This window comes from Dendropsophus ebraccatus, chromosome 6, assembly GCF_027789765.1.
Source record: "Dendropsophus ebraccatus isolate aDenEbr1 chromosome 6, aDenEbr1.pat, whole genome shotgun sequence".
In the NCBI taxonomy this organism is placed as follows: domain Eukaryota; kingdom Metazoa; phylum Chordata; class Amphibia; order Anura; family Hylidae; genus Dendropsophus; species Dendropsophus ebraccatus.
The window spans coordinates 84,639,006-84,663,548 of NC_091459.1; the positions used below are offsets into that span (position 1 = coordinate 84,639,006).

Consider the following 24,543-nt stretch of genomic DNA (forward strand, 5'->3'; position numbering starts at 1 on the left):
GAGGTCAGTGCTGACTTAAGAGAAGATAGCCCAGTGATGTAGCTGTAAATAACTCTTTGTTGTCCTGTTTTGGTGCCTCATCTCCCTCAACCCCTCCCCTCTCCATAGAGAACAATGAAGATAGGGGGGAGGTTTAAACTGCTTTCTCATGATAAAAATGCATTTTCAGCTAATAAACCCAATTACAAAGTTGCTAAAAATTGCCTGTACTATTGATTTCTGCAAAAAAATAAAAAATAAAAAAAATTCAATGACAGGTATACTTTAAGGTAGAAACAAAGTCCATTGCTTTACAGACCCCCCCCCCCCCCCCCCCACACACACACAAAAGCCAGTTTCACACTAGCGTAATAAGGATGTATTTTTGTATTACAGCTGAAAGTCCTGTCCTGTCAAGACAGCAGGTTTAATGACCTGAACCGACAGCTGTTAATTCAGGTCACCAGACCCACAAGATTCAGGCCAGAACTCAAAGCCATAATACAGATGCAAAAATGTGTCCATATTACGCTAGTGTTAAACTGGACTATATTTCACCTGTCGAATCTGTAACCAGAAAATGTAAACCCTAGCACCTTTGTAATATAAACATACATTTAATGCCATCTGTGGAGAATCCACAGCAAAATCTGCATGTAACATGCTGATCTGTTGTCGGACTGACAATGTAATAACATCTGCTACACCTGGACTCATCCATGCGGCGTATACAATGCAGTCCCTTATGAATAACCAGCTCACGTATTAATGGCATGTTAATCAGGTTACTTAATATGTATGTGAAAGGCGCTCCAAGTATCTAACCTTCATCATGCAGTTGTTGTGTTGAGGAGGTAAGACCTTTGTGCCGCACAGATCCTGAAGATGGTGCTGCCTCCACTAACTTTAATGTAAGCAGCTTCATACCTCTGCTATGGAAGTAAATGTCAGTAGTTCTGTGTCCAGGCAAGCATTAGCTGTGAAATGTTTTTACATCAACTACATTACAAAGTAATGGTACTAGGAGGGAAAAAGAAATAAAGATGATGTATTACAAAGGTGCTATCAAGTACATCCACTGACCATATAACCCAATATCAGTAAAAGGTGAAGAAAGACCTGCTTTTTTTTGAATTTATAAACTCACAAACCATCTGCAGCAAAGGGGAAGCCTAACCTTACCTCATCTAAGATATAAGGTGTTATCTTTGTTAAGATTTTACTTTTTATAAAAGGAATAAAAGGACTGTGTATACATAAAACAGCAGACTGTCTGCCCTTAATTTCTAGACTATTATGCCACAGGGCTGCCCATCAGGTGTTCTTGCCGTAGAGACGTTAACCTCTTGTACCATTTCTCCTCTGCTTCCGCCTTGTCAATGTACAGCTGTCAAGAGAAAATACACAGTTCATTACTATGTATCATGAAGGCAGTTCATATGTAACACTGTATGTAAAAATCATATGTAAAAATCTAAAATAATTTATTCAGGCTTTTTTGCTCATTCATTATTGGATATATTTATCTACTATCATACTAGTGTATGCTAGTAACCTGCAATATATCCTCTATTAGGTATGCAAAAAATAAAAATAAAAAAGAGAACTTGTGCTCATTTAAGAGTCTCAAAACACAGGACTAGCCAGATATCCCTCCGGGAAGGACCCAGCCAAGGGGTGGCTCCTGTAGGGAGACCACCATATTAAGTGGCCCTATAAGTCAATGTAATGACAAGGGAAAAACCAAGGCCAGGTAACCATCCACATACAGCTGTTTTATCAGTCCCCTCATCAGCGTGGAGCAGGTTTCTGGGGGGGGGGGGGGAGCAATGCCTAGTAGAGCCAAAAGACAAACATCACTGATCTCAGGGAGACCAGCCAAACGATAACACTGTCATGTGTTTCGAGACTCTCAAATGAGGCTCCACAGGCCCTTTTTTTGTATATTCATGTTTCCCAGGGAGCAATGCATCTGGGATTTCACTGCATTGAGCACTTTAACCAGCACCCGGCAGTAATATCTTTGGCTGGAAGTAGGTTTTAACCTTACATCTTTTCCTCTTAGTATCTCTTATAGATGAAACAGTGGACCAATCATGCTGATCAGCAAGTTCACCGATTCTCCTTTAATGTGTATGGACTTTATATCTAATGTTGGTGATAGATTCCCCTTACATAGCTTTTAGTATGTACAGATAGACGCCGCTCTTGGCTCCTCATGAATAAGAATCCAGTGGTTTTTATGCAGCCGAAGGCCAACATCAGCAGCAGTAGTCATAAGTGTCAAGTGAAGCATGCAGATGGGCTACCCCCAGTGCACCAAATGAGCTCCATTGCAGATTTTGTTTTTAAAGCATATCTCCTGAATGCCACATTGGGTTAGTATAAGAAAGGCATCGCTGGGTTCAAGATGGGGGCAACTGTCAGCACAATACAACAGGTGTGTATACATAATTCGGTACTTTCTGGGATGCAAGGCCTTTTCCTTAACCCCACTGTACCCAACAAAATCTATAGTTTTGCTTTCATAAGCCCTCAGGATCTGGTGCCTCCACTATACTTAAACATAGAAGACAGTCGGCCGAAAAAGACCACTTGGTCCATCTAGTCTGCCCTTCTAGTATTCTCTTCTTATCATCTTAGGACAGATATGTTTATCCCAGACATGTTTACATTTAGTTATTGTAGATTTACCAACCACATCTGCTGGAAGTTTGTTCCAAGCATCTACAACTCTTCTAGTATAGTAATATTTTCTCATGTTACTTCTGATCGTTCCCCCAACTAACCTCTCACTGTCTCACTTGTTCTTGAGCTCAATTTTTTTTCTAAAAACACTTCCCCCCTGAACCTTATTTAGTCCTTTAACATACTTAAAGGTTTCAATTACGTCCTCCCCTTTCTCTTCTTTCCTCCAGACTATACAGATTCTTATGTCTTTCCTGATATGTTTTATGCCTGACACCTTCTACCATTTTGCCTACCACCCTCTACCATAGAGCTCCATACAGTGAAATCATAATCTCCCTACTGGTTATGCCTCTAGCTATACAGCCCAGCATACCATTTGATTTCCCTACCACCTGGTTGTACTAGTGACTCATTAAAAGGCTGTCAGGAATCACTACCTCTAAATCCTTCTCTTCTGAAGTGCATTATTTTACATTTAGAAACATTAAACTGCAGTTTCCAATGTTTGGACCACTTATCTAGTAAAGCTAAATAATTTTTCATATTACTGGCACCTCCAGGAATGTGCCCGCATGATGTCAGGGAACGTGTCACCAAAATTTTCTTTTACGGATTAGAGTCAAATACAAAAAAGTGTTCTTTTATTCTAATCTTTCTATTTTATGACTGTATTTTTTCACTTTTTGTACATTGTTAAAAGGGCTGCCATCTTGTCTGGGCTGTTTTTAACAGCATTTAGTGACATGTTTTACAGCCAGGCTCATGGACATAGATGGCAATAGACAGAGTCTGTCCCCTTGAGATGAATGCACTGAGCACGCTCTGTAACCTTTGAAGAGGTCATTCCAAAGGGAGCTGCTATTGTTTCCTCTATCTACTGGTGTCATATGTCGCTGTAATACTGTACAGACCACTTTACAGCATTCTCCTCTTATCACCACAGACACAACAGAAAGTCTCAGCTTAGTTTTAGCCCCAGTGTTGAGAATGAAAACAACAAGATGTCAGGATTATTTTATAATATAGATAGAACAATGGAAAATTAGAAAAGAGTAACCAAAAATTCTTAAAAAATGTTTAACATAAAAACATTATGTACAACACGTTAAATTAAAATTTATTTTGTTGAGACAACCTAAATATTTTTCTAAAATGTGGAACAAAAACTTTGTGGTGTCTTGAAAACTGTATGAAAAAGATTACGTGAGCAGAGAACTTACATTTGGGTGTGCAATGGAGTTATCGTCCAGATATTTGATAGCAGTCGGCATTGTGCTAACATCTGCTTCTTTCTCATCACCAAATGAGTCCAACGTACCCACACCTAATATGGCGGATTCATGCTTGTTCTCACTGGTTTCTGTGGACTAAAACACCAGAAAACATATGACATACAGAACCGCAGGCAAAAGTATATATACTTAGAAAGTTATAATAAGTAAGCACAGCAAGTATTGCTTATAGAATGGAGAAGATCCTTTTGATAATCCAAATGAAATAATACAAGCAACTGTAAGTAAAAGAAGAAAAACCCTACGCCAATGTTATATCATACATGACAAATAAAGATGGAGCACTACCACGTGTCTTTACCTTCAGCTATTAATGGCAGCTTCAGTAGTAAATGAGAATGAGCCTATTTGCTATAATTGTATGGATTCTGCCTCTAATTAAAAGTGACCACCTCTTGTATAGAAGCTGTAATTATGTTTAGAACTACGTCTCAAAATGGATACAATGGTGTCATGACAGGAACACTAATCTATAGCGGGGCTGCCCATTATAGATTATGTGTCCATCGAGACGTCAGTCTTCAGGATGAATCTGTCAGAGTACATCTATGTGAGGGACAGTGGGTTGAGAATCTATTTTCACCAAAATGAATCATTTCTCGTGAGGTAGCCACTACCATTTCTTCATACATAGTATTTGGAGACACGGCATATTATAATAATCAGTTCCTACAATGAATGGTAACAGGATTCGCGTTTATTTCTCCACTATATCTGGGTGTATGGCTGAGAGACATAAAGACTCTAATGACAGAGAGCAGTCCATACATTACTTAGCTGGTGACAGTAAACAGAAGGAAGTGTAATCTGCCAGTTACTGAATTACATTCATTTTCAGCCAATCCTTTCTGAGAACGGATGATGGGATCTCTGCCTCCTGTGTCTCTTTCTAGGAGGCTGGGATGCCTGACATATCTTATGTTTATTCTAATTACTACGACCCCCTCATTATACCAATGAAGTATCAGTACAGTCACAGGATCTCGTCTCCTATCTACAATCTACCATTTCACTCATTAAGGAAGAATTTCAGAACAGGAGGTGCTCTATAGAATTCTATGGAACCGACGTGTGATGGAATTTTCATCATTAGAATTACATTGCTTCCATATTTCAGAAGTTGAAATATCCTCTACTTGGAATTCCTGTTAAAGTGAAGCCTCGCCTTCAACTAACACAGTCTACACAGTCAGCAAAATTTTCATTGCCTTTTTGCTGTTAGATTAGTTTTTAGTTTGGATTTCATGAGGAAAAAAAAACAGTTGCTACTTGAAAACCATTATAAGCTGCTAGACACTTATTATTTTATTCTACTGATGAATGTAAATACACAGGACAGCTAAATTCAGACTGTCAGTCACATTTCTGACATAGCTCATCTATTTTTATAAGCTTGATACATTATCTATATATTGGTAACTGTAAAGGTCTCGAGGTCTGCCTGTTTTAGCAATGCCCATGAAAAAACAATTCCGGATCATCTATTTTTTATAGCTCAGTGATGTTCCTGGTTGATATGCCTATTAATTTTACTAGAAATCTGTAACTCATTGGCCAACTGGGTATTACTAGTTGTATCAGATGCATTGTTCATCTGTATTTCTCACTAGAAATCTTTAACTCAATGGCCAACTGGGTGTTACCACTTGGGGGCGTGTCCTACAAAATCTGGTACTGTAATTGCATAGTGTCAGACGCCCCCAATTAAAAAGAGGTGATGTTCCGCTAAGGTCGGGGTGAATGGCCTTCTCTCGGAGGACTTCAGGATTCGGAACGGTACTAGGCAGGGCTGCCCCCTGTTGCCCCTCATTTTCGTGCTAACCTTAGAACCGTTCCTCTGTAGAATACGCACCAATGGTGCGCGACACCACACAAAGTTGCGGCTTATGTCGATGATTTGCTTTTTTTGTCTCCAATCCCACGATTTCCCTACCCTCTCTGATTAAGGAGATGGATGCTTTATCTCATCTTTCTAACTTCAAGATAAATTTTGCCAAATCGGAAGCAATGAACGTGGGGCTTTCTGAATGTGTGGTGTCGACGCTTAGGTCCTCTTTCCGCTTCAGGTGGTCCTCGGGCGCCCTTAAATATTTAGGTATACTTCTCCCTTCTGATTTGCAGAAACTCTACGAGCTAAATTTCCCCCCTCTCCTATCTAAACTCCAGTCTAGTTGTGCCGAGTGGTCCAGGGGCTATTTCTCCTGGTTTGGACGTTGTGCCATCCTGAAAATGAATGTCCTCCCCAAGCTCCTCTATAGATTCCAATGTGTTCCGACGTCCATCCCGCTTTCCTTCTTTAAAGCTATGGTGTCCCTCCATATTAAATTTGTGTGGAATAACAACGCCCCCCGCCTGAAGAGGTTCCTACTGTGCCGCCCGAAATCTCGAGGCGGGCTGGGCCTGACGGATATCCGCTTGTACCACCAGGCCGCACTGCTCACTCGAGTGGTGGACTGGTGCAGGCATGCGGCTTTTAAGCCATGGGTTTCATTAGAGCAGTCCTTCGCTGGTGCCCCCCTCGCCTGTTTGCCATGGATCCACCCCTCCATTATCCCTTCTCTAAAAACTCACCCGACAATTGGTCCCACACTACTCGCCTGCTCCTCCCCAACCAGTAGACAACACCTGCTACCCTCTCACTCGCCCTGTTTCCCCGTATTGGGGAACCCGTCTTTCCCCTCAGTGATAGAGGACCCTGTATTTAGAGCCTGGACTAAGCATGGTAGGACTCGAGTGCAGGACTTTTTGTCCCGAGATGACTGGATGTCCTCTCAGGTTCTGGGTGACATTAGGGAACCAATGCCACTGGGACCATGGCGTATACAGCAGATCCGCCATTTCCTCCTCTCGCTTCCGATGCCGTCCTCCTTTGGCTCTTCCAGGACGCCGTTCGAAGCGATGTGCTTGGACAAGGATATGCTGCACCACTCGCTCTGCCTGACATATTCGCTCTTGATTTCTCCTCCAGATCAGGAACCTCCAGAGTTCCTGCTAAAATGGGAATCCGATCTGAATTTGACCCTCACCACCCCCCAACGTGATAAGATCCTTCTCTGGGTCCACAAGTCGTCCATGAATTCTGGGTTCCAGGAAGCAGGATACAAGATCCTCACTAGATGGTATAGGGTTCCTACCCGTCTTCATGCCATTTGGCCACATGTGGACCCTGTGTGTTGGCGGTGCGGCCAGAAAGATAGCACACACCTACACATATTCTGTTCATGCAGCTCCTTGCTGCCCTTCTGGGACGCAGTTTGTAACATGATTAGACGTGTCCCTAACCTTTCCTCTGAGCTCACACTGGCATGGTTCCTCCTGCACCACTGTGATATCTCGACCCAGAAATACAAAAAATCCCTTCTTCGCTTCCTGGTGATGGTCGCTCACGCTTGCATTCCCCTCTTTTGGAAAAAAACTACACCCCCTCCGGTGTCTCTTTGGATTACCAAGGTGAATAATCTGATGCTGATGGAGGACCTTACATCCTCCTTGACGGATTCCAACAAGAGATTTACTCTTGGATGGCTTGGATGGAGTTCAAAGACATGCCCGAGTACGCTGGCCTCTTAGGAGACCCGGACTAGGGGATGCTCGAACCCTTCTATGGAGGCTCGACACTGCCCCTCAGACACCGGTGGGGGGGGGGGGGGGGTTCAGGAAGGGCTTCTGCCCTGGTGCAGGTCCACATGGCAGTGGGGGCGGGGCAGTCTCACCCTCCCTGTCTCTTCCTTTCCCTCCTTCCACCCTCCCTTCCCCTCCTTCTTCCTCCCCCTCTGTTCCTTCTCTCTCCCCCTTCCCCGTTCCTCTTCCTACACCTCGGTTTGGGCTACTTTCTTTTCTCTGTTGAATCCTGGGGCTCACCACCCTCGTCTTGGGGGTACCCCAGGTGTCTATGTTCCTTTATCTCTATATAAATATTGAGGAAGTAGGGGGAATCCGGCGATGCCTGGTGTGTCGTGTAGTTGCTGTTTCTGCTTATTATGGTGTATGATGCACCCTGTCTTTACTATTGTTATTTATTTGTTATTGTTGCTAATTGCACTGTATGGGTGCAGGCTCCTTTACATGCACTAGTGCACCAAGGTGCTGTTGTATTTCCCTGCCTTTGCTCTAAATAAAGAATTAAAAAAAAAAAAAAAAAAAAAGAGGTGATGCAAAATTGATATTTCACAGCAGTGAATGTATTTACTAAAACACTGGGAATCTATTACTATAAAAATTCTATCAAATCTACCAGCGTTATAGAGCAAGAACTAAGCAAATTGATATACAGTATAGTTGTGTAGTAAAGGAGCCAGTATAACTTGTAACAAGAGATGAGCAGGTCTCCATGTGAAATGTTTTAGATCCTAATTAAAAAAACACTGATAAGTGAAGTCCCCGCTCTCGTACAGTACACCAAGTGACTGGGTGCAGTGTGTCTTGTCTAGTAAATATATGGAGTAGAAGCTGTGATGCATATAGCATCACCGCTTACCTACAGGCTACTTAGTGTATAGGAGAAGGGACACAACTAATATTAATCACAAATTCAGATAATAACTAATCCAACTTTTTGTGAATTTCACACAAAATCTGATTGGTGCCAAAATCGATCTGCTGTATTTGTCCTCTGTATTCCTAAAACCAGAATGAACATTCAGTCAGCATGTCAAGTTTTACTGAATCCTGTCCTTATCATGTTCTGCAGGCTGTTACAGCCACTTAAATGCTTATGTCTATATGTACTCCGGGAGTTGGCTGAGAAAGTTCATTCATTATTGCATTTTAAATTTTCAAAATATAAACTTTTTCAATATACAGTACTTCACAACTCTATTGTTTTTTTTTTGTTTTTTTTAAATCCACTGTCAGATATGATGTCCACTGTTTTAGCTGTGCACTACAGGAAATGTGGAAGTGCCACTATAACATCCCTGGTCCTCTCTATGGAGGTACCGCAATGAACCAGTATAGCAAGCACTGAGGCTCCTGTATCATCACGTACGGCTTCTAGCAGCTTGAAATAAATATATAAACAAACATTATTAAGTTGTGGTGCTTAAATATACACCATGTAAAGCATATTAAAAGTCTTGAAATACAACCGCGCCGGGCATGAATTATCCCCATAAATCAGTTTAAAATGGTTGCTGCTCATTTTCACAGGGCAGAAATGTGAATAAAGATCTCGTCGAGCAGTGTGTGCTAAATAAATTCTGCTGTGACCTTCAGGGCTGTCATAAAGCATGATTCTCAATGAAGTATGTTGGGCAAGAAAGGCTGCGCTCATAAACTGCCCGATCTCCAGACATGTACGGCAGGCTGAGAGAATTGACAAACTCATTTCAGACTGCGTTTAGCCCTCCACCCCTTTGTCAATTACTTTGGAGATGATAGGTTGCTGAGAATATAGTTTCGCTCCCTTCTTTGCAGTTCCGTATAATAAATATGTTTAACCGCTTCAGCACAGAATTTAATGGCCATTGGTTGCACAGTTTTTGGCTCCTTAGGACTTAAATTATGGGTTGCCTATCCCAATGCTGCTTTTAATTCTCTGCTCTGCATTGTCTGCTGGGTCCCCATTCCACAAATCAACTACTATGCCTATACCACCTCTGCTGCCTACAAGAGACTTGAGATACTGAGCATTCTGAATTAACTTAGCTATTATAATGGCTCATGGTCTGTATATTATTATCTATATACCAATATGACTAATGGGATAGAAAACAGAACAAAATGTATAAGTACTAGCAGAATATTTAATGGAGAACTGTATGTTGTGCCTTACAGTGAAAAATTACACACCACTGTAATATACCTATTGTACGAGTGCAATTCTCTTAGGCTCTGTTCACACTCCCATCATGGTTTCTGATGTAACAAAAATCTTGATGGAAATGCCAGACCCATCAAACGACAGACACCAGTGGCACCCCATGGACTCGGTTGACATACAGTATAGTGGAGCCCCATCAAGGTTTCATGTTATTTTAATAGAAGGGGTAAAAGGGGTAGTCTTAGATTTTAAATGGACACTGTCATTTAAAACTAAAAAATATATATATATCAGAGAAACACATCAAAAGTGTTGATCGGTCAGGGTCTGAGCGTCAGGGGAGCAAGCTGAGAAAGTATGCATGCAGCGCATTCACTCCCAACTCCATGTCACGCAGCAAAGAAGGTGTCCGAGCTGGAACAACATATCACATACCACTTTGGTGTCCCGACTTGATTTGAATACTTGTGGTATAAAAGAATCACTTTCAATGGCCTCGATCTCCTTCACACGTTTGACTTGATCAAGAAGCAAGGCCTGGTCTGTAACATAAAAAAAGTATGACAATCAACAAAATCTTGTATAAAATATCCTGATACACAGTTGGCAGGTACACTATAATAGGTCAAGATAAATTGTCGTCTTATTAAAGTGCATGTATCTGAAGCAGTTGAGGAAGAAAATCCATTTAACTGTATCAACATCACTGACTGACATTTATAATCCCCAAAATAAAACAGAAGCATAAAAGAGAACTCCGGAGAAAACAAAAAATGCAGTACATAGCCAAGGATGTATACTTACCTGTCCCCATGCCCCAGCAGTGCTCCCTGTCCTGCCCTCAGTGACTGGGGCAGGACACCGCTTCAGTTCCCTGCACCCCCCTGCCAGCCCTGGATTTTTTTTTTTTATTTTGACCAGACTTCTCCTTTAAGAATAACTAACAGAAAAGCTCAGGGGAAAATATTTTTCTAGTCCTTGGCATTACTATGGTGAAGATCATATGCGACCCTGCTCCTCCTCTTACCAAGGGGCTTTGTTTCCTTCATAAGATGCCAGTTCTGGTCACAAAACTCTCCAAAGCAACTAACCAATTCATACAACTGCTGTGTGGATCAGAGGTTACATTCTTTATAAAACTTACATTCAGCATCTTACGGAATTACATATCAAAAGTGTTCTGTTTTGTGTTTCTGCACTTCCTGGTTAAGCAGTTGTACACAGTACTACAGGTTCCAGAATGCAATGCTTTCCCTCAGCTGTTCATCACAGTCCCCCACCCTGCCTATTCCCCACCCAAAGCTGCTGCAGAACATCTAGGCTGTGTTCACACATTGCAGTTTCATTATGTTACTGAATTATTTGCAGTAATTTATGATTTCATTGTGGTCCCACCCACCCACACAGCACGTTGTATTCTCTACCTGTGACACCACACAGCACACTGTATTCTCTACCTGTAACACCACACAGCACACTGTATTCTCTACCTGTGACACCACACAGCACGCTGTATTCTCTACCTGTAACACCACACAGCACGCTGTATTCTCTACCTGTAACACCACACAGTGCGCTGTATTCTCTACCTGTAACACCACACAGCACACTGTATTCTCTATCTGTAACACCACACAGCATGCTGTATTCTCTACCTGTAACACCACACAGCACCCTGTATTCTCTACCTGTAACACCACACAGCACGCTGTATTCTCTATCTGTAACACCACACAGCAGGCTGTATTCTCTACCTGTAACACCACACAGCACGCTGTATTCTCTACCTGTAACACCACACAGCACACTGTATTCTCTTCCTGTAACACCACACATCACTGTATTCTCTACCTGTAACACCACACAGCACACTGTATTCTCTACCTGTAACACCACACAGCACACTGTATTCTCTACCTGTAACACCACACAGCACGCTGTATTCTCTACCTGTAACACCACACAGCACTATATTCTCTACCTGTAACACCACACAGCATGCTGTATTCTCTACCTGTAACACCACACAGCACTATATTCTCTACCTGTAACACCACACAGCACTGTATTCTCTACCTGTAACACCACACAGCAGGCTGTATTCTCTACCTGTAACACTGATATTGGAATAAAGTAAATACATTTTTAAATTTTTTTTTTTCTTTTCATTTCCACGCACATACTATGATTAAGCATCTGTTATCTTTGAAGTTGAGCCCCACAATATGGTTCTGATCCTCTCTGACGTTTAGCATAATTTACTTTGGTTACTGCATCATTTTTGTGAACATGCTGCAGTACTGCAATGACACTGCGACATGTGTGAACACAGCCCTAATTTCACTGCACACTTCAGCACAATCAGAGAAATCAGTGCAACACCTGCTTCTGGCCGGTCGGAGATGGTGAATCACATCACATCCTGCCCCCTATCTGCATCATCAGCCTGATCTCAGCAAACACACACAATGTAAGACAGAGGCATGAAAGATTTGTTTTCTAAGGGGGGAGAGCAGAAGGAGCAAGAGACAATGTGGATTTGCACAGGGGCTATTTTTTTTCACTTCCTGGATTTCTATCAGCTACCAGTGTGGCAGAAGCGTACAGATATGGTAGTACATTGTATAGGCACATATTTAACTTTTAATGTACTTTTAATAGAAAACAGGTTTTTCTTATCCGGAGTTCCCCTTTTAGTTGTCTTTAGATGACAGTATGGGTGTTCCATGATATCGTACCTATGGCCTATCATTAGGATAGACCACAAACATATGATCATTGCCATGCCATGTACAACATTTTTTTTCACCCAGAAACAGCCACTATCTTGTCGCATGGCATTTTTTTTGAATGGGTAAAAAAAAAAAAAATCACAAATCGAGGAACCACTAAAAATGTGCAGAATGCAGACATCCTGAATTACTATTTCTTTTGTAATAAAAATTTTCTCTAACGTAATAGTGCTACAAAACAGCTAATTTTATAGCTGTATAAGCTATGACTGTACTCTTCGTAAATACGCTACACCTCAGATCATCTATGTTTTAGTGGCCCTCTAATAGAAAACAAAGTAAAACTAGCCGGTCTTCTCATCACTATCGCAATGATAGAAATGAATCTGTCATAATGTGGAGAGCTCATCTTGCTGCAATCTGTCTGCAAACCTATACTCATCATTAACCATTAGCCTTATTTGTATGCAGCATTTATCCCTGACAAACAGATAGGAAATGACAGGCGGTATGAAATTACACAGGGGCGGGAACAAGTCCGAAAATAAATAAATATCCTGAAGAATGTTTCTTACAGTTATGCAGATGACATTAACATGCCTGGAGTGAACTGTGAGGAAGTGAAATCCATTAGTGTCTGATACTTTTTGACAAACACATTATTGGGAGATAAAATGACTTCTATATGATGTTTGTCAGATGTCAGTAGAAAGGATATCTATATTTCATAGGAAAATCAAAAATAATGGATGGAGAAAGCTAAGGAGCTACAGAAATCAATGCTGGTTCTGTAAAAGTCCTTGCTGAAAACGAAAATGAAAAGACATTCCAATAATAGCTGATGTCTTGTACGGAAACCAGACGCTCATTTGCTGAATACTCAGAGCGGCCGATAGCTTTTAATTTCTTCGGATAAGCTGCCTCTTTGGATTTCTGCTTATTTCTCCTAGTTTACATAACCTCATGTAAATTACAATTACTTCACGAAGCCTACATTGCTAAGCTGGTAATGGGGCACTTCAGAAGGGGGAGTACTGGTGTAACGCTAAAGAGCCAACATATTGCTGTGTGTAACTATAAGGATAGCCGGCATAGAAGTTGGTGTACTTACTGGAAACTGTGGATAGTGGAAAGAGAGAAAGAAAAGACTAAAAGGAATTTTTTTATGATTTTTTTTTCACACAAACTTTGTGAGATGATAAAACCTGCTGATAGGTAGAACACAACAATCCTGTCATTCAAAAACGGTCACCCAAGACCCAGAGCCTATAGTTTACTTCTTTGGTTTGAGCAAACAGACAGTAGTTTTTCTAAAAGTAGCCAGTTTTAGAAAATAATTTATATATAATGCCAACCAGGGGGATAATTTTTTGTTTTACATGACGCCTTTTATTATTAAAAAAAAAAAAAAAATTAAAATTAAAAACAAAAAGCGGAAATTGAAGAATACATTAAAAAATTTAATAATAGTAGAAGGCCAAATCCATAGCTCTGGTACAAAACCATTAGAGATGGATTTTTAACATTTGCTACAACACTGATATCTAAAAGCAGTAACTGGCCTGTATATAATTTATGTATATATGTGTGTGTGCAATTCCATCCATGATATAACAAGTAAGCTACTATAAAACAAAACACATACCAATAAATGATTCATAAACTAGACACTGTGATCAATATGATACAGGCATCTGTTGTTCTTTAGCATTAGCATATTAATCTAACTGATATAATATACTGAAAAAAAAATATATTATATATATAAAAAATCCACAACGGAGTGCACTCTAAGTAAATGCAGTCGGAGTGCCAGCAGCTGGAGGCTGAATCCACGTCTCCCCACTATATATTCTCAAGAATTCCGCAGCACTTCCTTTAGTGAAAAATCAAAACTTGTTTATTCCATAACGGTCAAGGCTTGAGAAAGGCCTTGTGATGAGGCAGAAACGTTGCATGTATCTTTTGACCGTTATGGAATAAACAAGTTTGGATTTTTCACTAAAGGAAGTGCTGCGGAATTCTTGAGAACATATATATATATATTTTTTTTAACAACCAACTGTTTAATTCAAGTTTTTATATCGAGCACTTTTGTATTTTATTTTTTTTAAAGGGAAATATTTTTTTCTTACTAATTTTCCATGTCATTAGCTTTATTTTTAAACAATACTAAAATCTTATAAAAAAAAAAATTATATATATATATATATATAAATTACACTCTAAGTTGCAACACTAACAGAATATGTCTCAGAATCTAAAGACACTTACTGTTAGACAGGGACAGGTATGCCATGACTAACATGTTAGATACTAACATCCCCATACTGTAAGAGATCTGTTGTTATTACAGTATTTCCTAAGGTGTTCAGCTGTAGAATGTCGTGAAAGAAATCACTACAGCCATTGAGTCAAAAGGCAGTTATTGCCATCAAACACTAGGTGGCAGCGTCCAGCAAGATAACAACTGATGAGACGGGAAGGATCTATGGGAGACAAGGATGGGGTTTCAATACAGAACCTCAGAAACTGATTAATCAGAAAAAATGTCATGAATGATAAAGTGACTGAAGCAATGTTTTAAAAGCCCACAAGCTTACAGTGTATAATGTGTAACTCTTCATTATGCTACACCGTCTTTTACTGTAGCAGCTTTTATGTCGGCTCCCCTTCCGTTTGATTTTCAGCATTAATGTGTTTGTAGGTTTATTGTGAAGTGCAGTGGGAAAAGTTTCCCCTATATCAATAATGGGTAACAGTAAAAGTGTATACGGTCTATGGCTCTAAAGTTTGCCTAGTTAATATGTGTTAGTGGCAGTGCAATTCCATCCATGATATAACAAGTAAGCTACTATACAACAAAACACATAGCAATAAATAATTCATAAACTGGACACCGTGATCAATATGATACAGGCATCTGTTGTTCTTTAGCATGAGATATTAATCTGACTGATACAATATACTGAATACACATATATACATCATTACGTATAGTATTCTGGAGTGCTAGAGCTTATTACACAAGGTACTGTATACCAGTTTTCTGGTGGACAAATTCTGCACTTTTTGTACACAAGCCGTATTTTGCACAAAAGCTGCAACTTCTTACAGTGTTGTGTCTAGCACTTTTTCTAATTGTATCACTGATGCATCTTATTACACAACAATTTTATTAATTTGGAAAGTTTCCCCTCTATCTTCTCTTTATACAGCGCTGACATTCTGTTTGAGAATACATAACTCTAATTAACCGATCATTAAACAGTGGGATAAATAGAAAGAAATGGTATAATATGGATAAAAATTGTACATTCTGTGAAAGCTATAAGAAAAGGCTAAAGCTATTCCAAATGTATTATTGCCTTGTGCCAACTTTGCTGTAAAGTGTTTTCCCTGTAACCATAATAAGACCCCAATGTCCAGTATGGGGCCCACTGCCGCACATTCTTAAGTGTGTTAGGCTAGTTTCACACTGCGCTATACAGTGTCTGTGAATGTGTGAAAGCACATATATGGCTTTTAATATGAATATGCGTATATATGAAAGCACATATACTGCAGTATATACGTCATTTTACTGCATCCAGCTCAATGGAATAGTGCAGAGGTCTATTTCATTTAGTGGACCCCTCTGCATACATCCTGAACAAAGGACCAAGCACTTTTGGACTCTGTTGGGTATATGAGGGTTATTTTAAGGGGAATAATTGGATTTTTCAAATATTTTTTTCTATTCATGAACCAGTATTCAACAAGTGAATAATTTGCATATTATGTTTAGCATAATCCAGGATTTGCACCCAATTTATCATTTTTATTATTATCTTAATTTATTATCTTTTTTAAAAAGTCGCACAAACTGGTGGAGGCCTACGTCTGGTCAGTAACAATTGAATTTGTTTGCGTAATTTTTTCCAAATATTCTGCAAAAATTTTGTTTACAAATTTTTGAAAAGTTTGTTGAATTAGTCCTATTTGGCTGAGTAAAAAAACAGGCGAATACTCACATGTTTTAGACTCAATAGTAAATTACCCCCATCTTCCAGTACCTATCCCGATGCTTACGTTAAATGGAACTTGCTGTACTCTCCTAAACGCTTAAGTGTTGTTTACTGCAACCAATCTGACCATTATCTTAGGTTAAAACCTTCTACAAATAAAAATAAAAGGCAAAAAATGATTGGCTGCTGTGGGTCAGTACAGTATATGTTTTTGGAGAATGGAGGATTCTTAAGAATACAGGAAAAGATCCTGAAAACATTAAAAACTGATTGCTGGAAGTCTGGAATCCACTACCAACTACCAGACTTAAAATATGTGGCTTTTTATAGAAAAACTATATTACACCACACTCCAAACATAAAAAAAAGAAAAAAAAAAGACAAAATGTACCACCACAAATGTGCAAGAAAATATATAGCACATGCCATAAATAAAATGACACAATCCCTATGTTAGTGACTACATAACTTGCTTACACAGTCACACACTCACTTCACCGCCCATTGGCCGCACACACGTCCTTATTAACATTGTGGAGATGAGCGAGGTGCCTGCATGTCATCTCCCGACACCCCAGAACAACACCCGAGCTGTCACACTGCAGGCCACACCACATTTGTCACAGAGATACACTGTTGCCTTCTTCCTTAGCACACACAAAAGATATGTAATTCAATGCTCAATTTACCCTTGTCTCGTAGGAGATTTTTTCCCTGCTAATTGATAGAAATTAAGCCATTAATCAAGCCACTAGCCATCATTCAGCCCAGAGAAGATGAATACAAACTTTCATAATAACCACCTTCCCCATTTTAGTGTTCATTAGCATTAATTTTTAATGCAATTATGCTATTCTTTTACGCTGAGCTCATAAATTACTGCTCTTTTGTTGCTAGCTGGCCTTGTAAAAATCCAAAGTAATGCTCGGGGCTGTGATCTTAAAGGCAATTACTGGTCCCCCTTACGCCTGTGTTTGCATCCCATATAACCTCTATGCAGGGAGCGCACAGTGACAGGCATGCCCACATAAACTGATATGATCGGAGCACACGGGACATGTAATTGAGAGATAATATCCCACTTATCTGAAGACTAAATCTATCACATGGACCTACATATTCATGAACCTTCTAACTATATGTGGTAATGAGAGAAATATAATATTCAGACATGCACATACACTAATTAGCCACAACATTAAAACCACTGGCAGGTACACTGAATAAGTATAAATTATGTGAACTGATTGGGGGGGAATTTATCACTGTATATTTCTGTTGCCAGTCATGCATCATGTGTACCAAGTGTGGTCTGAGCTGGAGTGTCACACTCCATGTGTCAATTGTCACATTTGATAGATTAGCTACCACTGCAAAAGACAAAGCAAAATTGACTTCATCCTAAGAGTTTTGGTAAAAGTGAGGTTGTAGGCAAAAAGTCACTTAAAGAGTACCTAAATAGTTGTGTAAAAGCAATAATAAATCTCCCCCAGGTCAAGCCGTGTACTATATCAGACAGTTCTGTACATTGATTTTTTGGACGCAGGAAAATAGGCAAGTGTAAGGATCAGAGTAACTCCAACAAGGTTTAAATTGTGAGGGCTCCAATGTCAAAAATAATAATCCCCAAATGGCAGTGACCTCTTTCAGCAACACAATGTGCCCTACCACTGCAACAATTGCTTAGCAATGGTTTAAAGGGGTATTTCACTCAAATATAACTTTTCATGTGTTGCTGCCCATGGTGAGACTAACAATTTATTCCCTACTTGTTAATATCTATTCAGTCGCCTTCCCTCAATTCTGATCCTGCTGCTTTGTGATGAAGACTAAATAATCTGTGTGTGAGCTTTTCTCCCTTTCTCCCCAGCCCTTCCGAAACGGTTCATGTAAACAAGTCCTAGTAGGCTGTATCTGCAACTTTGTAATGCAGGGAGGATTCATCTGAGGTCAAGTTAATAATATACTCATTGTGATTAACCCTACCACCATTACAGAGTTGCTACAAAGTTGCTGCCTGAACTGGTGGTCTCTAGTGACTCTTGCCTGCCCAGCTGGCTTTGGTTAATAGATCTCTCCCTATACGCAAACAGGAAGATATCTATAAATGAAGGCAGGGAGGGTGGGGGAGAAGCTACCAGGGAGCGCCCCTCTGACTAATGGTTCAGGTAGTATGAAAGTAATGACATGTTCCCTTTAAAAAAGGTTATTAAAAAAACCCACATGGCTTTTAATGAGTAAAAAAAAGTTGTGGCTCTTGAAGTGTGGTGAGATGAACACTTTTTAAAATCATAAAATATGCTATTGTTGTGCAAATGTCGAAAAATGATCATGGAAACCTATACATATTTGGCACTGCTGTAATTGTACCAAACCCTAACCATACATATGTCCTAAATAGTGAACAGTGCAGACTTTTTAAGAGATCTGTGTTCTCTCCTGACCCGTCTGGTGTAGTAAATTCTAGAACATCTTATACTCTCTAACAAAAAATGTGTAACTAAATCTGGTTATAACAGAAAGTTGTACAGAGTTTTAAATTAATTCTAATAAAAAACAGGGTATCATGTGTCCTATCCAGCTTCTCATCTACTGCACTCCCAATAAATTCAGATTGCACAAAATATAATCTCAATGCCACATGGGATTATTTCAGGGTCTGTCTTTGTCCCTTCTAAAACCAATTTTACTAGGCAAAGGAGTGGTAAGATATATGCAAAATCATATTATTTGAACAAAACAGGTGGCATTGTGGCTCAGAGAGTAGCACTGTTGCTTGCAGCATTGGGGACTTCAGATTCCTCCCACCCTCCAAAACATACTGATCGGGCAACTTGGAATTTAGATGGTGAGCCCTAATGGAGACAGGGACCAATCTGAGTGGTGCCAAGCTATGTAAAGTGTTGTGGAATAGGTTGGTGCTAAATAAAGAAATTATTAATATATTATTAAAATAGGATTAAAATTTGGAGATCTAAGGCAGATTGCCACTGTGGCACCTGGTGTTTTACCCAATAACAGATGAAGATCTGTGACTACAGTACTATTTAGTGCAGGGGTAGGGAATCTTGTAGTTCTTCAACAGCTGGGGAGCCAAGGTTCCCTACCCCTGATTTAGTGCATGGCAGTGACTGGTATCAGACCCCTGATGAGAGTAAAGGTTGAAGTGTATACTGGCTATAGGAAAAATTCTGCACACACTTCCGCTAATGCATGGCGATAAGACCATTTTTCATACAGTAGATAAGCTGCTAAAGATGGGGAGAGCTGTCAGCTACAATGTCTAGATAAGATCAGATTATGATACTAAAGCACAGAAAAGGTCCTGCAATACATTACTAACCTGCCCTGACATGTTAAATGGGTTTTCATTGATTATAAGCTTTCAAAAGCACAAAGAAATATAGTCACATTTCAAGAAAAGTCGACTTCATTCATAAACTTACAGCTAGGAAACAAAGCAGTAACACAATGTGAACGACCACATCACATTCTGGACACTGCTTGACTAATGTCTGGTCTGTCTGCTTGTGAAGCAACATAGAAAGATAGAGAACCAAATCTTATACTAAATGCAGGCAATTATTTCTTCACAAAATTAGCTTTGTGTTTAGTTGTTCTTTTAATCGATGTGTAGGATTGTAATGATGTTACCATGTAATAACATGAGAATTATAGCAATCATAGGCCTCAGATATTGTCTCCTTTTTTTTTTCCTTTTTAACAGTTACCGTATGAATCCATATAATATGAATACTATATCAGCGATATTGGGGGAGATTTATCAAACATGGTGTAAAGTAAAACTGGCTCAGTCGCCCCTAGCAACCAGTCAGATTCCACCTTTCATTTTCCTAAGTGTCTGTGAGGAATGAAAAGTGGTATCTGGTTGCTAGGGGCGACTGAGCCAGTTTCACTTTACACCAGTTTGATAAATCTCCCCCATTGTTCCTGGAAGCTTCATACAGCTCGAAAATTTTACAAATTGGTGGGGGATAGTTTTGCATTGACCAGCCCAGATGATCTTTAGATCGTCCAGGTAGTCCATAGGAGAAAGCCGCAGTCTGCTGATGCTGCTCCTATTGCGCAGAGTGATGGCCTGCAGACCGTCACTAGCAGCATTGTTGTCTTTCAACGGCCGATAATCGCTAGGTGTAATAGGGCCTTAAGGTGATCTGGGAGAGTGAAGAGGTAAATGTCTGTATCCCTGGTGGTCTATAGCAGAGAAGAGGTTACTGCCAGGATCCATGATGGCTTAGGCCAGAAAATTAGGTTCTAGTGGGCTATGATAAGATATGAAAGATATGAAAGAATGAATTACACCATTCCTGTTGGTATAGAGCAGTTAAGAGGTTAATGTAAGCATCTTTAGTAGCCTAGGGAAGAAAAAAATTTAATGTTTGCAACCCTAGTGGTCAGGGGCAGTAAACAGGGTAAAGATAGCATTTTTGGAGCATTTTTGGAGGTTTCGTATTTGCATTACTGGCAGTCTATGGCACAGTGCATATCCTGATGGTCAAGCTAAAGCTTCCTGTTATTTTGGTGCAGTGATCACAGCGACGAGTGCAGGGAGGGAATAGGCAGCACTGTGTAGCTGTGCCTGTGCAGCCACACACCACTTCTTGCATGATTTTGCTTGATCTCTAGGAAGAGTTTATAGAGGCAAGAGTAAATTATCCATGAGTGTGGCCTCTAAGTGGCATGGCCAAGAAGATCATATAGGACAATCTCAGATTAAGTGGTGGGAACCCTGAGCCTCTGATTTTGGGTAGACATCCAAATTACCCACATTACAATCCTTCACCAACTATCGTAACAACATAATATAATAAAATATTTTCACATCAATAATAATCCATGTGAATAACAAATAATAAAAAAGGGCTCCAGTCCAGCTAAGGAAGACTGTCAGACTATGACCTGTTCATTTCTGATCTGATTTTAGATGTTCTAATAATTCTATTAACCCCTTTTTCTGTCTGCATATTTATTACTCCTCACCTTCTTAGTGCCATAACTTTATTTGTCCATATACAGAGCCACACAACGGATTTTGCAGGATCATTTACCATAAATTGCATTGCAAAACAGAAAAAAGAATATATATATACAGTGATACCTTGGTTTAAGAGTAACTTGGATTAAGAGTGTTTTGATTTAAGAGCTCACAGTTTTTCAAAATTGTGACTTTGTTTAACCCTTTAGGGACCAAGCCTATTTGGGCCTTAATGACCAGGCTCATTTTTCAAAATCTGACCTGTCTCACTTTATGCGCTTATAGTTCAGTGATGCTTTAACATATGCTAGCAATTCTGAGATAGTTTTTTCATCACATATGGTACTTTGTGTTAAATTTGGTCACTGTCTTTTGTGAAAAACATAAAAATATCATGAAAAATTAGAATAATTTGCACTTTACAAACTTTGAAATTCTCTGCTTCTGAAAAAAGAAAGTTGTATGACATAAATTAGTTACTAAGTCACATTACCAATATGTCCTCTTTATTCTGGCTTCATTTTGTAAACATATTTTACTTTTCTTGGGTGTTACGGGGCTTAGAAATGTATCAGCAAATTATCAAATTCTCATGAAATTTCCAATACTGATTTTTTTAGGGACCAGTTCTTTTTTTTAAGTGGGTTTAAGAGGCTTGTATACTTGAAACCCCCATAGGTGACCCCATTTTGGAAACTACACAGCCTAAGGAATTAATCAAGGGTTATAATGAGCAGTATGACCCTACAGGGGCTGGAGGAAAGTATTCACCATTAGGCCACAAAAAAAATGGAAAATAGAAATTTTCAAATTATAATAAAAGTATCTCATTTTCACAAGCAACAGGAGAAAAAAAGCACCCCAAAATTTGTAACGCAGGTTTTCCTGACTACAACGGTACCCCTTATGTGGGCATAAACCACTGTATGGGCACACAGCAGGGCTCAGAAGGGAAGGAGCGCCAATTAGCATTTTCAGTACAGATTTTGCTGTACAAGTTTTCAGGCGCCAGGTGCATTTGCAGTGCCCCTGTAGTGCCGGCGAAGTGAACCCCCCCAAAAGTCACCCCATTTTGGAAAGGTAACCCCTCAAAGAATACGTCTTGGGGTGCGGTGAGCATTTTGACCCCACAGGTATTAGAAGAAAGTATTTAAAATTAGACAGTAAAAATGAAAAACTAGAATTTTTCCAATAATGTGTTTGTTTAGTTTGAAATTTCTCAATTTCTCAAGAAACAGGAGAGAAAAGGCACCCCAAAATCTGTAATGCGGGTTCTCCCAAGTAGAAAGGTACCCCATATGTGGGCATAAACCACTGTATGGGCACACAGGAGGGCTCAGAAGGAAGGCAGCGCCAATTAGCATTTTCAGTGCAGATTTTGCTGTAGAAGTTTCTGAGCGCCAGGTGCGTTTGCAGTGCCCCTGTAGTGTCAACAGAGTAACCCCCCCCCCCCCATATGTCACCCCATTTTGGAAAGTGCACCCCTCAATGAATACATCTTGGGGTGCAGTGAGCATTTTGACCATCTGGGGTGTTTATGGGCAATCTGGGGGTGTTTACTGTCTATCTGGGGTGGTTACAGGCAATCTGGGGTGGTTACAGGCAATCTGGGGTGGTTACAGGCAATCTGGGGTGGTTACAGGCAATCTGGGGTGGTTACAGGCAATCTGGGGTGGTTACAGGCAATCTGGGGGTGTTTACTGGCTATCTAGGGGTGTTTACTGGCTATCTAGGGGTGGTAACGGACAATCTGGGAGTGTTTACTGGCTATCTGGGGTGGTGACGGGCAATCTGGGGGGGGGTCACAGGCAAACTGGGGTGGTGACGGCCAATCTGGGGGAGGAGTGACAGGCAATCTGGGGTGGTTACGGGTAATCTGAGCGGTTACAGGTAAACTGGAGTGGTTGTGAATAATCTGGGGTGGTTACAGGTAATCTGGGGTGGTTACAGGTAATCTGGGGTGGTTACAGGTAATGCGAGGCGGTTACAGGTAATCTGGGGTGGTTACAGGTAATGCGAGGTGGTTACAGGTAATCCGGGGCTCTTGACTTTTTATCCCGTCACCAATGATTTCTGGTGACAGGGGATAAAAAGTGCCGGCAGCATTTGGAACAAGTGATCAGTGGTATATAGTATATACCGCTAATCACTTGTACCAGGACCACATCGGCTAGTCCCCGATCATTGCCCCATGCTCAGAGGTGGAGAGAATGAGAGCTTGATCTTTTTTTAAGGGTACAAACACACTTGCCGTATCCGCAGCGAGTTTCTCGCTGCGGATCCCGGCACTGTGTACTCAATGGCAGACAAACTCACAGCAGGAATGTACATCCCTGCTGCGAGTTCATCCGCAGCCCGCCCCGTTAACCCCCCGGCCGCCGGAGACTATACGTCACCTGATCCCGCTCCGGCTTCCTCCGGGGCTCTCGATGCGGTGGTGCAGCGCAATGATTTGCCGAGTAGGACGTGTCGGGAATCAACGAAGGAAGCCGGAGCGGGATCCGGTGACATAGTCTCCGGCGGCCTGGGGTTAACGGGGCGGGCTGCGGACACACTCGCAGCAGGGATGTACATCCCTGCTGCGAATTTGTCTGCCATTGAGTACACAGGGCCGGGATCCGCAGCGAAACTCGCTGCGGATACGGCAAGTGTGTTTGTACTCTAAGGAATTAATCACTGTGAACACGAAGGGGGGACGGGGGGAGGCATATATTCATCTCCTCTCACTGTGGATTCACGGTGAGAGGAGATGAAATCATGCAGTGCCCGTTACCCCTGGATCACCATGGCAACATCAGGGGACCGGACTTCACTGCGGGACGTCGTGATCGCGTGAGTATACCCGCTGCGCCGTCCGGGACCCGTTAGATGCCGCTGTCAGGCTTTAACAGCAGCATTTAACAGGTTAAGCTGCAGTTTCGGGGGGGGGGGGGGGGGGTAAGCTGTCACACTGACCGCTGATTCCCCGCTCAGCCGCCGCCCGTTAAAAGGCGTACGCATAGGAATAAAGCCCACTAGTGGCCGCCGTTAAAATACGTGTGGCGGTCACTAAGGGGTTAAGAGCATTGCTTTGGTTTAGGAGCTC

At 40.8% G+C, this 24,543-nt stretch overlaps 1 protein-coding gene across 1 annotated transcript in view; it reads right to left on the minus strand.

Annotated features, from left to right (window-relative positions):
* Positions 1 to 323: 323 nt before the first annotated feature.
* RSRC1 (arginine and serine rich coiled-coil 1) overlaps positions 324 to 24,543 on the minus strand; it is a 227,261-nt gene continuing 203,041 nt past the window's right edge. Inside the window, exons 8-10 of the mRNA XM_069973849.1 lie at positions 10,159 to 10,265; positions 3,891 to 4,037; positions 324 to 1,366 (exon numbers count right to left, since the gene is read on the minus strand). Coding sequence (XP_069829950.1) covers positions 1,274 to 1,366; positions 3,891 to 4,037; positions 10,159 to 10,265 — 347 coding nt within the window. The 3' untranslated portion in view covers positions 324 to 1,273. The remainder of the gene's footprint in view (positions 1,367 to 3,890; positions 4,038 to 10,158; positions 10,266 to 24,543) is intronic.